Source organism: Lathamus discolor, chromosome 6 (assembly GCF_037157495.1).
Source record: "Lathamus discolor isolate bLatDis1 chromosome 6, bLatDis1.hap1, whole genome shotgun sequence".
In the NCBI taxonomy this organism is placed as follows: Eukaryota; Metazoa; Chordata; class Aves; order Psittaciformes; family Psittacidae; genus Lathamus; species Lathamus discolor.
In genome coordinates, this window is record NC_088889.1 from 69,052,200 (window position 1) to 69,068,856 (window position 16,657).

General features: G+C 44.2%; 1 protein-coding gene across 1 annotated transcript in view; it reads right to left on the reverse strand.

The window, feature by feature from the left end:
- SLC6A5 (solute carrier family 6 member 5) overlaps positions 1–990 on the reverse strand; it is a 39,935-nt gene extending 38,945 nt beyond the window's left edge. The window contains exon 1 of the mRNA XM_065686063.1: positions 607–990. Coding sequence (XP_065542135.1) covers positions 607–990 — 384 coding nt within the window. The remainder of the gene's footprint in view (positions 1–606) is intronic.
- Between the last annotated feature and the right edge of the window lie 15,667 nt (positions 991–16,657).

A 16,657-nucleotide genomic window follows, 5' to 3' on the forward strand; every position in this document is an offset into this window, starting at 1 on the left:
CACATACAAAAGCGAAAACACCGCTTTTACAGGATGAACACCATCCCTACCTCCCCTTTCAGGGCAAACCCTGAGTGCCGGTGTGAGCCGGTACCTTCACGGCCTCGCACCCCACCACGCAACCCCCTTCTGGGGCACACAGGCTCTGGTGGGGTTTAACGGGTTGTGGGGTTCGGTTGATTTATTTCGCCGTCCTTTTTTGTTACCGCCAGCGGTTTGAGCAGCCCGCGGATGGGGGTGAGGGGAGGAAGAGCATTCTTTGGCATCTGATGCGGGGACAGAACTTGGCCTCCCGTGGGAACGCGTCCCCGGTCGCCGCACAGCGTGTACCACAGGTCGGCACCGGGTCGTACCGACAAGAACGGCTCAGTGAACGCATCGGAATTAGACTGTCGTTTGCACCGCCAGCACCCGCAAGGAGTACAGCGCTGCCACTAAGATCCACTCTCCCCCCTTCTTTTTCCTCCTTTCCCACGGCACAGCCCCATTCCCAGCTGATTTGGACCCGATTTCAGCGCTCCAGCCCCAAATCGGTGCCAAGTGGCAAAGACCTCTCACTGCCACGGCCAGAAAAGAGGGAAGAAACCTTTTAAGGAGCCAACTTACCCCCTCCACTCTGCCAGGAAGAACAGAAGTGTTGCCATCTGTGCCCAGTACCACGGTGCTCTGGCTCAAGGTCACCCAGGCGCCCTTGGCGTTGTTTTGCTCCAGTGTGCTCTTACCAAGGTTTAGGTTAGCGTCCCCGTCGGTGCTTTGCAAAGTGGGAATTTTGCAGTGAGGGATCGCAGCTTGCCCGACTGGCCCTGCCCCGGGGCTGTGTTTGCATGGGAAAGTTTCCAAAGATCCCCTCCGGAGGGTGGAATTGGTTTGCACCGGGGTGCTGCTGAGCTTGCAGACCCCGACTTTGGTCCTTTCAAAATCGTTTGGTTTAGCTTCTTCGGAGGGAATTGTTTTGCTGTCGTTAGAGAGCGGCGGGGAAAGCCCGGCCATCACAGCGGGGGCTGGAGATGGGACATTCTGCAGATCATTTTCAGGACTGATTCTTAAAACTCCCGCACCTTCATGGGGTCCAGGAGCAACGGCTTCAGGGCTGTTCACAACCTGCTTGCTCATATGCCTTTGACTGGTGTAATCCTAGAATGACAACGTCACGTATTTTACCAAAAAGGAATATATGTATATATACACACACACATACATATAAGGACTGCACAGATTCTACAAATTTGTGTCCTGGACAAAATGCGTGCGCTAGAGAATCTGGATGCCAAAGTGTTGCCGAATTTCGAGATGCCCCAGCACGACCTTCTTGCTCTGTCACTCAATGTTAATATTGTGGGAATAACCAGTAAGGTACACAAACACCCCCTCAAATCAACCAAACAAAAGCCCGCATCAGAATCTGCAAAGCTGTAACTCGAGTTTAAAGAAGTGTTTCTACAGCACTGCGCTGCCAGACCTCGTTAGATTTCACATCACGGCTGCAGGATGCTCCCTTCCCTATCACCAGTGTAGAAAGATTCTTTAATTTTACGCCCCATTTCCTTTCTGTCATTCAACAATGCACAGCAGCTTCCCCCCTCACATCCCCCCCCCTTTTTTTTTTAATAAAAAATAAAAATTATATCTAGGCAATAGACAAGCTGTCTTGTAGGGAGCCGGAGATGTTAAAAAACAAGCAAAAATAGTGCTGCTGAGCAGTTCTGAGCTGGCTGCCACCCTTCAAAACCCAATAGCAAGACAGAGAAATGAAAATATTACACACACACCCCCCAGCACAGAGCGGAATTCACACCAATAAGAGCCAGCTTTCGCTATTTTGTTTCTAATGTCCTCGCTTTTCCTATTCTGTTTCTTATGTCCTCACTCTCCCTATTCTGTTTCTAATGTTTTCAACACACAGATCTCTACAGTTTCTATTGTTTTTATTTTAAGCATTCCATACTAATTAAACAGATTTCTGATGACACTCCCACAGTCATCCCCCACCTTTCCCTTCAGTTTAAAATTAAAATGCATCTTGTTTTAATACCTTAAACCTACAGACAAACCCTGCCTTTCCCACCAGTTTACCGTTAACTTTCCAAATACAGCTTCTTTTTAGAAGGCGGTGTCACCTAACTACTCGTCACTGCTCCAAGTTTTCCCTCCTGCTCTCCCAGGGTCAGGAATAAGATCTACAAGGACTCGATCGCCATCCGAGTGAAATTCAGGGTATCACCGATTCCCGCTACCCCGGCAGCAGCCCTGCTCCAGTCTGCAGTCAGCTCCCGTCAGCACCGCGGACAACTCCGCATTCAACACCATGGACAGCTCACTCTATGGCACTGCTTCTTGCCTCCCTCCAGCCCTTCTCGATCTCAAGGAAAAGAAACCGAGCACTTACCATGTCTCAAACCGCCACAGACCCACTCGGCAGAGGTAAAACCAGCAGTACAGGCAATTGCCAGACTGGATTTTGCTCAGTTCAGGACAAAGCTTTCTATACTTCCTTGGGAAAGACTGGGTTTGCGTCAGTGCATAGCAAGGTGCCCTTCGTTTGACATTTTCTTGATAATAAGAGTTTGATAAATCATTACCCTTGGTTTCAGATTTTAAAGGGACAACCAGAAGCCAGAGCGCCGGCTAGCTGTCACTCACGCGGCAGTGGGATTGCGTGGTCCCTGTGACTCAGATGGGGGCTGATCACTAAACCAAATCCACCCAGCCCATAGAAGAACTTTCTTGCTGGTAATTAGAGGGAACATGTGGGAAACACGTACTACTGCACCCAGCACAAGAGAAACCTTCCATTTCCAACCCCTCTCCCCATTATTGCAGAGTGTAAGTCACCTTTCCCTTTTTTTCTTTTTGATGCATTTCTGCAGTTCACAGGTGGACCAGATGTTATAATAGCTTTTATATATAGAGAGAATATATTTATATATAGAAAGAATATAATTATATAAAGATTTATATATAAAGTATATTTTATATAAAGAATACATTTCTATATAATATATTTACATATATATAAAGACTATGTTTATATATATAAACACATACCTACATACAGAGAGGGAAGTTCATTATGTGTAAAGCACGTAAATACATTTTAATTGTGCCCTCCTTGCTCTCGTTGCACCAGACAACACTGTCGCCTATTTATTGTGCCTCGGGGGAGGAAACTTTCAGCCCTAATTCAATTAAAACAATACACAAGATAAGGCAATCTTCGCTTTCACCAAAATTATTAAGAAAAATTAAGTGGGAGCAAAGATGACGGCAGCTGCAGTCAAGTTGCTGGTGTTCTTCACCCCCACCCATCAAAGCATTCATGTACGAGAAGGGGGGGGGGTGGCGGGGGAGGGGGAGGAAGAAAGGGAGCAATTACCCATCATTGAAAGTCAGATGTTAACTCATAATCGTTTTTGCAACCAAGTAATTCACCCGTAATCACCTCTCGTAAGCGTTATTTGCTACTTGAGGGGCATTCTCAAACATTTGCGGAGCACAAGGTAACTTTGTTCCCGCTGAAAAAATATAAAAAGCACGCTGGGAAACCGGGATGCTCCCTAAGCAACCTTCCTTGGTTTTCCAGCGTCAGAGCTGCTGTTCCACCACATACTCTCTGCTAGCGTCAGCTTCTCCGTAGAGTATTTGATGTTTTTAACGTAAGCGAAGCGTGCGCCTATGCGGAGGAAGGGGGGGGGGGGGGGGGGGAAGGGGAGAAGAGGAGTGGGGCTCATCTCGCCAGGGCCACACGCGTTTCTCGTATGTCCTTGATTTTACGGGTTACTAACGCTTGTTTCAGCGCACTCAGTAAATCAAAAAGTCGCAGTAGCACAGGCAATTTTGCAAAGCTTCCGGAGGGACTGAAAGGCTTTGCTCCACTGCAGACAGCTGCCTGCTAGAATCTAGCCAAACCCCTTGACATTCCACCTGGTCACTGCGGATGGAACCCGAAATTCACCTGCAGCAATTAGGGAAAAGCCCAGGATGTTTAGGCTAGCAAAGCAGAACGCTGAAAACCAATTTTTTTTTGCAGAAAAGATTACGCCGACTCCCAACTGAAAACGCTTTGCCTCACTGCAGAGCCTCAGAGTACTTTCACAGCACAGCTACTAGTAACTTACTATGCTGCTGCTTCGACCATATTCAAACATATATACCATAGGTATACGATTACCATACGCACATGCAGCTGTTTTTACACTTACACAACGTGCGTGCAGATTGTTGCTCCCCAAATATATTCTTCTGCCTCTGTTCTACCATGTATTCCTCTCCCCGGTCTAATCAGAAATCGAGGGGCTCACACAGAAGCTGCTTTTATTGGGGATGTGAATGGATGGGTGCAGCATTTCCCTCCCAGCGTATTCTCCAGCCGCAGAACAATCTGCTGGGAGCCAGAGAAGGGTGGTTAGCTCTGTTATGCGGCCCTTCAGGTCACATTAACGCCTCCAAAGGCACGGACCGAATTAAAGGCGATAGGACAGCAGTTCAAAAAGTCGTCAAGACACCCAAACCTCTTCTAGATTCACAGGGTTCACACACACCGAAAATTAACAAAACTCATTCTTCACAGCCTTTTCTAAGTGCTATTTTATTTTCTCCATCGGCACTGAAACGTGAAATCGAAGTTTTACCCCTGGAAAAGAGGAATCGATCTCCTTTACTTCCAGAAAAGGCAAGAGATTGCCTCCGACCCCCGCAGCCCGGGAGGGAGGCTCTGCTGGGACCGGAGCCAAGACCTGCGCTTGGACAAGAGGGAAAACCACAGAGAAACATGGCTCGGGCTTCAAACAGTTTTTCCTCCTCTGAACACCGCTGCTGCCGTCTGTCGTGACATTAAAGCCGCGTTTCCTGATACTACCCTTCCCACGGCGGGGGGGGGGGGGGGGGGGGGGGATGTCGGATGGAGGTGCCTGTTCTCGGGAGAAACTCCTAGTTCGGAGTTACGGCTCCTTTCGAACACCAACAAGATCCCTCTCCCCGGCGGCGTTTTAACGCCCCAGTTAACAGCCAGTAATTAATTAAATGACTTTTCCGAGCTCCTTCTTAGCTTCTTACCCCTCTCTGCACCAAACTGCACAGTCCCGAGCACGCACCTAAGGGATTAGGGACAGGCACCTGGCTGCAGGTTGATTGCGAGGAGGAAATCATGGACTTCCAAAATCAAAAAGGGATTTTCCGCCCCGTTTCCCGAAGCAGGCCCTTTGGGGCTTCGCGCTTGCGGGGAACCCCCCCAGGCTGCGTCGGGCTCCGGCTCCCCCCGCGACTTGCGGAGAACCCGAACGAGCCTTAATGTCTTTGTCACAGAAGAAGAATAGCAACTGATTTCTCTTTCTTCCCTTGCTCTCCCCCTCCAGATAAGGGAATACGCGAAGGGAGGCGAGGAGGTGGCGGTGCCAGGGTATTGACACGGCTCTCACTCCCGTCTGCTCCTTCCCACACGATACGCAAGTTTCCTGCCCTTACACCCATTCGTGCAGTGCCTCAGCGGGGAAAAAAACACCAAAGCCCTTAAGTCACGACAGGAGCGAGCGGTGCCGCTTCTCCAACACACCACAAGACACCTACGTGGTTCCCATCCTGCACTTAATTCCACCACCGCCACCCACCCCTCCGTCTCGGCTACTTCGTGATTGCGTTAAGTATTGAAGCTATTGACCTGAAATGTGTCTCTTTCTCCTTCCTTCCCACTGGAAATTTTGCCTAAAATTGATGGAGGCAGATGCAGCAATAAATTGCGCCCACTTCTCCCGGCCCCCCTCCCCCCCCACACCTTTTCTCTCCGGACTTCCAGCAGCAGAATTTGCATCCCAGGGAAGTACCATAAGCTAAGCCACAGCTTATCCCGGGGTCCTCACTTACGGAAAGGCAATCGGCTGGCGTCAAGCCATTCGCACATCACATAAATGAATCCATGCACCGAGCAGGAGGTTTCTTCTCTCCCTCTCGTTCCCATCGTTTTGTTTTTGGTTTTGCCTTTTTTTTTTTTTTCTGGCAAGGAGCTTCCCCACAGATCCAGAGAAAGCTGCTTTGGGGGGAGCTCTCCACAGAAGACGGCCGTTTAAACTCTTTTCTTCCCTTAAAGCTAAAAGGCGAATACAGCGGTAAGCGTGAGGAAGGGTGTGAAGACATTGCGGCTGCCTTTAAATGCCCAGTTACAGTTGCGGCTGAATGGGTTTTTTGTTAAAGGTCAAAAGATTAGAGAGATGTTAAACGTTAGGTGTGAAATGCACAGATTCCATCAGTATCAAGTACTTTGTGGATCTGACTTGCAGTCAAACGTGGTTTTCACCTGATCGTTAGATTTATGGGTAGGTTACACCCAACCAGGGCAAGTCCCCGGGGACTGCCAAGAGCTCTCCTTGTAGCCCGAGACAGGCCTAGTCCCATGGCCGGGTCCCCACCGGTTCTCCAAGGATGCAGAACCACAGAGTGGTTTGGGGTGGAAGTGACCTTAAAGCTCCAACCCCCTGCCATGGGCAGGGACACCTTCCACTAGACCAGGTTGCTTCAAGCCCCATCCAACCTGGCCTTGAACACTGCCAGGGATGGGGCAGCCACAGCTTCTCTGGGCAACCTGTGCCAGTGCCTCAGCACCCTCACAGGGAAGAACTTCTGCCTAAGATTTCAGCTCAATCTCCCCTCTGCCAGTTTAAAGCCATTCCCCCTTGTTCCTGTCCCTACAGGCCCTTGTCCAAAGCCCCTCTCCACATTTCTTGTCACCCCCTTTAGGCACTGGAAGCTGCCCTAAGATCTCCATGTAGAAGCAAACCTCAAGCTGCTAACTGGTGACTAAACCTACCCTCAACCCAGGGCTTTGAGATCTTGCAGAGAAAAGACAGTTTTAGATATATACTGAAATACATGTTAAAAAAAAAGAAAAATCCAAAACCAAACAAGTATGGGGTTTCTTATAGCCAACGGTAGTTTTAAACCTCTACAATAATTTAACTCCAGCAATACATAATACAAAGCCAGGAAACAACATTGTGTTCACTCAGCTGAGTTGGAAATCAAGGCAAGCAAAACCAGGTATCACTAAACCAAACCTTGCAAAGGGATACTTCACCTTCCATTTCTTGTATTTCCCTTTTTGTTCCATCTATGCACATAAATCTGCATAGCCTTCATTCAACTGAACAGTTTTCCCCTGCAGAGAACAGGGACTCTTTAAAGCAAAGATTCACCTCATCATACTTTGCCTCTCTCAGTTAATTAAGTCCAAATAATGAAGAGGCTGTAAAATCTTTCGAGTGGTAATTACCTGTTATCTTTCTTCAGTGAGATGCCTCAGGCTCATCCTGCTATTTATTAGCTCTACTGTACACTTTCTGATGAGCTTGCTTTCAATTGCCTTAACCCATATAAGGCAGAGGATGGCCCTTGTATTTTCGGATCATTGTCAAAGTCTGGTATCCTCGTTGAAAGAAGTAGTCACTTCCCAGAGAGATTTAACTCTTTCAGTGGAGACCACTGTCAATAACAGAGAATTAAAAGAAATGGGGATCAGGTGGGGGGAAAATAGAAGCATCTGGAGGAAATTTCCACACCACTGGTCAGGCATTTATGCTCCTAACATCTATTTAACCCATACATGCATGTTCCTTAATTTGTCCAGACATTTGCCTTAACCACAGGGCATCATTTCAATACAGGGCATAACCACCACAGGTTTGAACCTCCACTTTGCAATATAGGACAGGCCTTAAAATAAAACCCAAACCACATGGGGGTTGGAACTAGATGATATTCAGGTCCTTTCCAAACCTTCCCATTCTATGATTCCATATTTAATGAAAAATAAGTAGGTGCTATTTATAACTCAAAAAATATTTCCGTTATTTACCGATGTGCAATCAAGTCCAGGATGTTTTTTTCTGGTGCCACAGTAAGCACCAGACTTAGCCTAGCTCAGTCACTAAACACAACACCTCTCTGTTCAGGTAAGACTATACCTGTCCTTACACTGCAAACAAAATAAAAATGCACCTTTTTAAACTAGTGGTGCTCAAAGTGGATTAAGAACAGTAGTTTATTCTAACTGTACAAACACATAATAACCAGGGTTAGCACTGAGAACAAATAAGCCTCCTTAAATCCATACTGGCTCTGTGCAAGGAGAGTTGCAGGAACAGCACAGAATCTCTTTGTAGAGAAATCCAAGTGCTTCTGTGGATTAGCAACCTTTGTCTCAGTCTTGTCACAAAGCTAAGAGGGGTGATGGGCAGTGGCTGTGGGACACGGAGGCACATAGAGCAGCAGATCCTGGTTGTGAGCAGAATGTGCTAGCAGGGCTGATACCAGGTAGAGCAGGTCGTGGAGATGGACAAAGACCCACACATGGGGGGACATTGAATCACAGCACATTCTGAGGGGAGGTTCTCCTGTAGGAAGGTCCAAAGTGGTTTACCTTGGAAAGTGGGGAAGTTTTGGAGCACACAGTCTCATTGTTCATCCATGATGCATCAGCTCAGCAAAATTTTAATATCATAGAATCCTAGAATGGTTTATGTTGGAAGGCACCTCAAAGCTCATCCAGTTCCAACCCCCTGCCATGGGCAGGGACACCTTCCACTAAGACCAAATTGCTCAAAGCCCCATCCAACCTCGCTTTGATATTCTATATTATAAAGATTAACAGTCTAAACAACACTATCTGAAAAGGGTAATTCTCCCAACTGTGGTATCTTGGTCACTTGTTACCATGTGAACATACCACACTAAGGTTTGAACTCCTGATCAGAACTTTGGAAAAAACTATCCCAACCATCACAAAGTGAGAGAAAGCTGATTTTCTAGGCAGATGCTCTGGGAGGACACTGTATGCTCCAGACTGTAGCAGAGAATCAGTCCAGTTCAACACTCACCGCCTTACTCACTTTCGGCTGTTAGGTCAAAACAAGCAAGAATGAAAACTTGTGGCATGCACCTCTGTGAGGCTAAAAGTCAGCAACACTGACCACATGGTCCCATTTTAAGAACAAATCCCCCCACATAGTAAAAAGACTAATGCAACTACTTCAGTACTTCACAAGGAGACACGATAGTCTTTTCAGATTTCAGATTGAGAAAAAGAAAAAAAAAAAGAAGCCTTAAACTGTTTTTTTCACAAGAAATTCTTGGCGTTTAAACCAGAGCGCTTCACTTTTAAGTTCTTTTTCCCTTTTTCACTATGAAAGGGGGAATCTCCCAACACATAGTGAATTGGGAATGGTGGTTGTTATACAGAGATTAAAAACTTGTGATCACTCTGTCAGCATCAGCAAACCTCACACTTTACCTTGCAGAACGCCAGATGAAGAAACCCACCTGTTCAGCATTGGTAAGTCAACCCAGTGTTCGGGCACAAATCTAAATCAGCAAATGCTTTGCAGGACATTCATACGAGCCGTGAACTTTTAAGGTTGTAGGTGAAATCTAATGTTATTTTGGCTGAAGAATAAGTGTAAATTTTCAGCTACAGGTTCTCTCACTGAGACGCTCATTTGGAGGACATCAGTAGTGACTCCCTTTTTTGAACCCAAACTGGTCCCAGTGTACTTGAAACAGCACTGTGGGAATATACTGGTGGAAACACTTCAACTAATCACATCCTCCTTAGCAGACTTACACTGTAGGCCCAGACAGAGTCCCTGTTCTGGAATTTAAGCCTTTGGTATGAGAGAGCAGGGTATGCCAATGCTCTGGCAGCTGGGAACTGCACTGTGTTTGAGGAGCAGAAGATAGGGATATATTACATAGCCACTTTTCAGCTCCATTGCACCATCAGATGGCTCAAAGGGGCTGGCATCACAGCAGAGAATCTGGCTTACAGCTTGTACACATGTGGCTGTTATTCAAAGCCTTCTCAGCTGTTAGACAAAGCTACATAATCTTGTGACGTCTGCACTTCACATTAAGCACAGACCTACACTCTGAAATCCCACAGTGCTTTTTCTAGTCATCCTGAGCTAGACTTGAATTGTAGCATACTTGCAACCTGGATCCTGAAGAGAAGTCCACAACATTTGCTATAAACCCACTTTAAATTACAAGTACTATGTACTGCCCAAGACAATCTGTGCGTACCGTTTAGGGTATTTGATTGAAAACAAAGACATTGAATTTCTTAAAAATAGTTAGAAAAGGCAAGTAAGCTTCTAGCAGTTTATCTATTGAATATTGCAGGTTTAAGCATTCCCTTGGGCATAAATCTCCCAAGTAATTATGGTAACACTGCTCTCCTATGGTACAAGACTGATTGTTTAAATGACCATTTTATTAAATCCTATGGTTCACCTTCTGAAATTCTGGATATTTTCAACACTGAGATCCACATAATAACCTGGTCATATGAGAAGTCCAAGGTGATCCTCTATCTAATGTGATGGGAAACTGAAGCCAGATTTCAGTGTCAAGATCATGTTCTTAGCAAGCTTCCCAGCTCACTCCTGCACTTGTCAGCAACATGCTGAAAGATGCAAAAAAAGATCACTAGAGATATTTCAATAGCCAGTGTCTCCTGAGTACGTTTTCCATTTAATTGCTCTTTACCCTTTCCTAATAAAGCCACATTCATCTTGGACACTCAGAGAGTGTTCTGTCATCACATGGCAAAGAACTTGCCAAAAGACAGCTAAATACCATAATTCCTCTTCTGCAGCTAAAGCAGACAGATCCAGCACAGACAGACAATGGGTGAAACTAGAGGAGAGAGGAGCCTACTGAGGTTCTCTTAGTCTGGGCTAAAAGAATTTATGTAGATAACTTTAAAAACTATTAGCCGTCTCAATTTTAGGCAAATGCATGGGTATAAGGTATTGTAATGTTAGCAGCTAAGATAAGGTTTCAACACATTTAAGGAATTAAATGCTCCCCACTCCTCCAAAAAACTCTGTTAACCAAAAGAAAAACTGGTACAAACCCCTGCCAATGAATCAGTCCTTATTATGTATTTTCATGGTCTCTATAAACATGATGCTGCAATATAACTATGCCACAAGGTCACCATTCCATCCTATGCTCTCCAAATTTCATCATACTGCTATAAAACCTTCCTCAAACCCCTAGCATTTTCACCACCTTGGCATTAAATGTCTCCTTTCCAATGCAGCAATTCATTTTTCCTTGTCCTTTGCACAGAACACCCCACACGGACAGCCGTGATTAACCGTGTCCAAAAATAGCTGGTTGTTATCAGGAAGAAATGTGAATCAACAAAATAGGAGTATTCAGAAAAAAAACCACCCCAAAATCTATTCCAGCAGCAAATTCCACCCTTAATAACATGCTTTAACTTGGTCAGCCCTGGACTGATCAGGCAGTTGGACTAGATGATCACTGTAGGTCCCTTTCAAGTGAAATAGTCTATTCTATTCTATACAGATCCTGAGATCAGGTAATAAATCACCTTGAATTCAAAACATAAGACCAAAGCAGCCTCACCTTTGTCCAAGGTAACAGCTGACTAACTAGGCTGGTTATATACAAAGAAGCCAGCAATATTCTACAGCTGAAAGACAGAATTCATCCCAGAAAGGGATATGAAACCACCTAAAAGCAGTTTCATGCTTTGGGCCGGCAAGAGGGACCATAAATTCCCCCCACCAGACGAATGCTTCAAAATCCAGTATGGAAAACAGGCGAGCCTTAACAAAAGAACAGATGAACAAAAAGACCAGACCCTCAAGGTTGTGGAAGCTAGGAGTGGAAACATGCACAGTGAAGATTTCACAGCTCCTAGAGGTGATCAGCCCCTTTCCCCTAGCTGGCTCCCTGCCTAAGCAACTCACCATGGGTTCACCTCAGACTCTGGATTTGGGCAAAGCCCACAGTTGCTGCTCTACACATCACAGGCATGGAAGATAAATTGTTCCTTTCCTCCTCTTTGGAGGTTTGTGAGCTTTTTTTTAAGTGATACTTAAAGCTTCACTTCCCTTAGTCTTCCCTGCTTTGAGATGAATAACCTCAGTCTGTTAATTGCTTCCTCAGCAGTCAGCTTTTCTAGGTCTCTAAACACATTTATCCACACTCACTGCAGTTGTTCCACTTCTTCCCAAAATATTATGTCCCAAGACACTTAACACATCTCTAACTACAAACATAGAATGGTGGATGGTATATATATACCATATATTTAAGTCATATAAACAAGCTCACCCTTTAATTCTTTAAGATACTTGCCTCTTAAAAAGTCATGTATGAAGACACAAGTCAGAAAACGAAGATGTTTATTTTCAGTTTGAACTTAGCAGATTTATAAGCAAATCATTTACTGGGTTTTGGGTCCATGGTAGCCATGTGCATTGCAGCTACCAGTTCACATATTATGTAAAAAACCCAAAAATTTAAATATCACATATTTGAAGCATAGTTCTCATAGTTTATCAATATGGTTGCCCTTGTTACTGCTTTCTTCATTTTGCTATAGCTATATCTTATGAGCTTTACTTTTTCTATGAGGTTTTATTCTAAAGGCAGAAGAATCTTGTTTAGTACCACATGTGTGACTGGCATCACTGGATCAGCTTGTGACAGATTTCATCTTTTACATATCTCTGCGTATGCGTTCTCCACTTCAGGTGCTGTAAAAGGTAAAGAAACTTGTGAAACACAATCAAATATTCATAACCAGAGATCTTTATACGCAATACTTTCAAAAGTAGTTTTGGTATTTCAGTCCCAACTTCCAATTACTTTTATGGGAGATACTCCCAACATTTGAATAAATGTCTCAACCCAAAAAGCATAATTTAATACACTTCTGCTCCTTGGCAAGATATAATGAAGGGGTTGTAATTACTTTCAGTCCCCCCTGCACAGTTTCTAAGAAAACAAGATTATCACATCAAATTCTGCTTTGTTGAAGACTGCACATTAAGGACTTTGCTGAAACATAGCATCTGAGCATCTCCAGATATCCTTACTGCAGAATTGTAGCGTTATGGATAACAGGCTTCAAGTAGAGTGGCTCATCAAGGGACTCCACAAAGCATTTCTCTCCTCCTGTCATCCCCTTAAATTGTTTTGCTCTGCTGCTTTGAGACTAACCTCTCAGTTCGCTTCCAGTTGACCCCAAAATCTGAGGGAAACCTCCAATTCACACACCTGCATTGTGACTGTAACATTTGTCTTGTGACCCTAAACACATCCCTCTCTAATTGTAACTGGGCAAGTGGATAGAAAAGACATTTAGTAAGATGATAATGCTTGGAAGAGACTTTTTGACAGTGGAAATATCTGGTTTTCAGTTCTGCCACCTCCCTGTGGGTGAGGGATGTGGCCATGTGAGGAGATGAGGTGGGCAGCCTCACTTGAGCCGTCACCTTTCCTGTCTCCAGAGAGGAAATGAACATGGGGCCATTCAAAATAGCCTCTTGCATGGTATAGCAACCTACATGGTCAAACAGCAGAGACAGTTTATGCCTGCACAAATGTATGCAATATATCCACCTGGACAAACCAATTACTTTAGTGTCAGCACTCTCATCTATCCTATGTCAGAGGAAATTTTTCAGAGCAGCGGTCGTTACTTTGCCGGAATTGTTACAAACCAGATGACACAGACATCTTCGATCTAGAGGATAGCCTCTGTCTCTTGCTATCCAATTTGCTGGGCTTTGAGCAAGATATCATTACTCAACTTGGAGCAATAACATTTAGACAGACAAATGAAACTGATTTTGAAAGCTGGAGACTTTAACCCGGAGAATTTCACAGAACTTGGCCAGACATTCCTTTCTCCAACTTCCTGCTGGGGCTGACAATTATGAGTGCTTTCACTTCAGATGAAGTAACCAACTCTGCTTGGACTGTAGCACAGACAAATTCCAAGTATCACACAGCCCTCATCCTGAGGAAAAGCAAGAACCCCCAGAGAAAGTGAAGGAGCACACAAACAAACACGCAACAATGCAGTTTTGATCAAGATAAATGCAATTTAGGAACATGTGTCAGATACAGGGAAAACCAAAACCAAAACAGACTGGAAATGAATGTACAGTCCAAGGAGGTGTAGCAAAAAGGTCTGTGGGATAGAACTGATTCTTCTGCAGAGACAATGATTTAGATTAGACATTAGGCAGAAGTTCTTCCCTGTGAGGATGGTGAGGCCCTGGCACAGGTTGCCCAGAGAAGCTGTGGCTGCCTCATCCCTGGCAGTGTTCAAGGCCAGATTGGACAGGGCTTGGAGCAACCTGGTCTAGTGGAAGGTGTCCCTGCCTGTGGCAGGGGGTTGGAACTGTATGAGTTTTAAGGTCCCTTCCAACTCAAATCATTCTGTGATTCTATGATCTGAAAACTACCAGCAGCTCCTGATATCAACTAATAGAGTTAGCAGTGTTCAAACAGGGCTGACCCAGGATCTTTTGACTTAGCAATATCTTCAAGAACTACTGCAAAACTCAGATTTAGTTAACAACAAGCAAGAGGACCTCACATATGGCTTCCCCTCAGACACCCCCAGGCAAGAGAGAGAGGCATACATGCATACTTAGTATTTACTTTTGCTGCAGTTACCACTGAGCGTACCGAGCCTAGAAGCTTGTATGTGGAACCAGAATACTAACAACACCTATGGCAAGTTTTTAGGTTCCTTTCAAATCCCACACAATCAGAGGGAAGAAAGCAAGTGCAAACTGCAATCTGGAAGATGTTCTACAGAAGATGAAGTGTCATCTGCACGATCTATGTCTGGCCTTTCATGAGATCCACGCATAACCCTCTGTAAAAATCCTCCAGGTAATAGCTCATCCTCTCCCTTCTGTTTCCATGCTACTGAGCATGAAAAATAGCTTTGCAGTGTAAGCTGCAACAGGCTGGCAGGGAGTGGAGAGGAAAAAGAAATAAGACTTGAAGAGGTGTCTGTGAAGTACAGGGAAACATTATAGGATCTGGTGGTGTTTTCTTAAACTACACAGAATTCTAAGTTAAGATAAATACCCCACCAAGTTCCAGGTAGGTATTTTATTACCTTTTATTAACTTTCCCTACAATCTACATGTTTGTTACCAGCTAGGCTTATGCATCTCCTTCTTTAATTCTGCTGAAGTTCTAGAGCAAAGGTAAATTACAGTTGGCTAACTCCATCTAAGATTTTATTCTGTACAGGAGGCAGGGAATAGCATGTAGAGCTGAGGCAATTTGGGAAGAGACTGCATATTTAAAGTATTTTATGCAAAACAAGGACATGATAGATCTTCATGCCATACCCTCTGTGGTTCTCCATAGTAATGCACAGTAAATCTCAATCAATAATCAAACACTTTGACTCCAGACCACTTCCGTTCTTACCCCAAATAATTAATGCTGCACATGTCAAATCGAGCAAATGCAGATGGGCAATCTGAAAATACATATTTGTCCTCCTTTGAAGGACCAGTACATTTCAGTTTTAAGAATACAGCTGGCAACAACGGATTTGCTGAAAACCATGCTGACCAGCAATGACCTGCTAAACCCAAGGTCTGCAGGGCTGGTAATAGCTGGGAATATCAGTTAATGGGAATGGCTTCTGTTTTGCTTGCACTGCTACTACATGATGTACAAACATGAAGTTATGAAAACATTCAAGACAATGGTCCTAGAGAAGCAATTGCAAAACTGAGGAAAACCAACCATCTTCGGGCAGGCATATCAAAGAGTAATGTTGTAGCAAAATCCCATTAAACTCAAGTTTATTGAATGCCTCTTCCTAACTCTGTTGACAATCCAGACAATTTCTTGCTAGGAATTAATCCACGTTCACAGAGAAACAATGAGACTGTCATAACAGCTCAGCCATTGCTTGCTTATTGCACTGACTGAAGCGAGGGTTTCAAACGGCAACTACAAAATCACAATACAAGGTGATATTCCAGTGTTGTTTTTGCTAAGGTTTTTCTGTTGACAGCTCTCTTACCCACTTCCTTCAATAATGTCTCAATTACTTTAGAAGTAATTAACTGTCACATGGATGAATAAGTCAAGCATGAAACATCTGATTGAAAACAATAGTTGTGTGAAAAACATAAAATTCCATTAAAGGATGGGCTGAGCCACAACCCTAACTCCATGATATAGTCCTTAGCCAGATGTTGCACCAAGGTTTTAACTTTAGGGTTGACCAAAACAATGGATTGAAAGGTAATCTGAAAGCCATGAAAACCTGAGACTTTACTACCACCCTTACAGCACACATCATCTACCTGTAGTTTTTGTTGGCTTTTTTCTTTTATAATATAAGAAGAAGAGAAAAAGCATGACATCCTTCAAATATTAAAACATAAGTCAAGTTATTGGAAACAAATAATATGCAGGAAGTCTGTTTTAGAGAAAACGAACTATCTTTCACCTAAGATACTACAAAGCGGCCTTCACTTAGGCTTTTCAGAAAGGCAAACTCTTGTGACAAAGAAAACTGTTTCATCAGAGCAATAATAAAAAAATAAAATTAGAATCACTAGTCACTTCAGAAAATGTTTATCAGAGCTGAATGATTTGATAGCTAAAGAAAGAGCTTGCCATTTTACCTCAACACCATCAGTTTCTGATAGCATTATCCCTCCTTGGCATGTGTCTATTTGCACAAAACCATTCTCCTTCCACTTTCCTCAGACAGCAGTGCATTCCCTGCTGCTCTCTGTTGCTGTTTCCAATAGATGTTGGTTTCTTCTAAGTGACAAGTAAAAAAGATTTGGGCTACCCA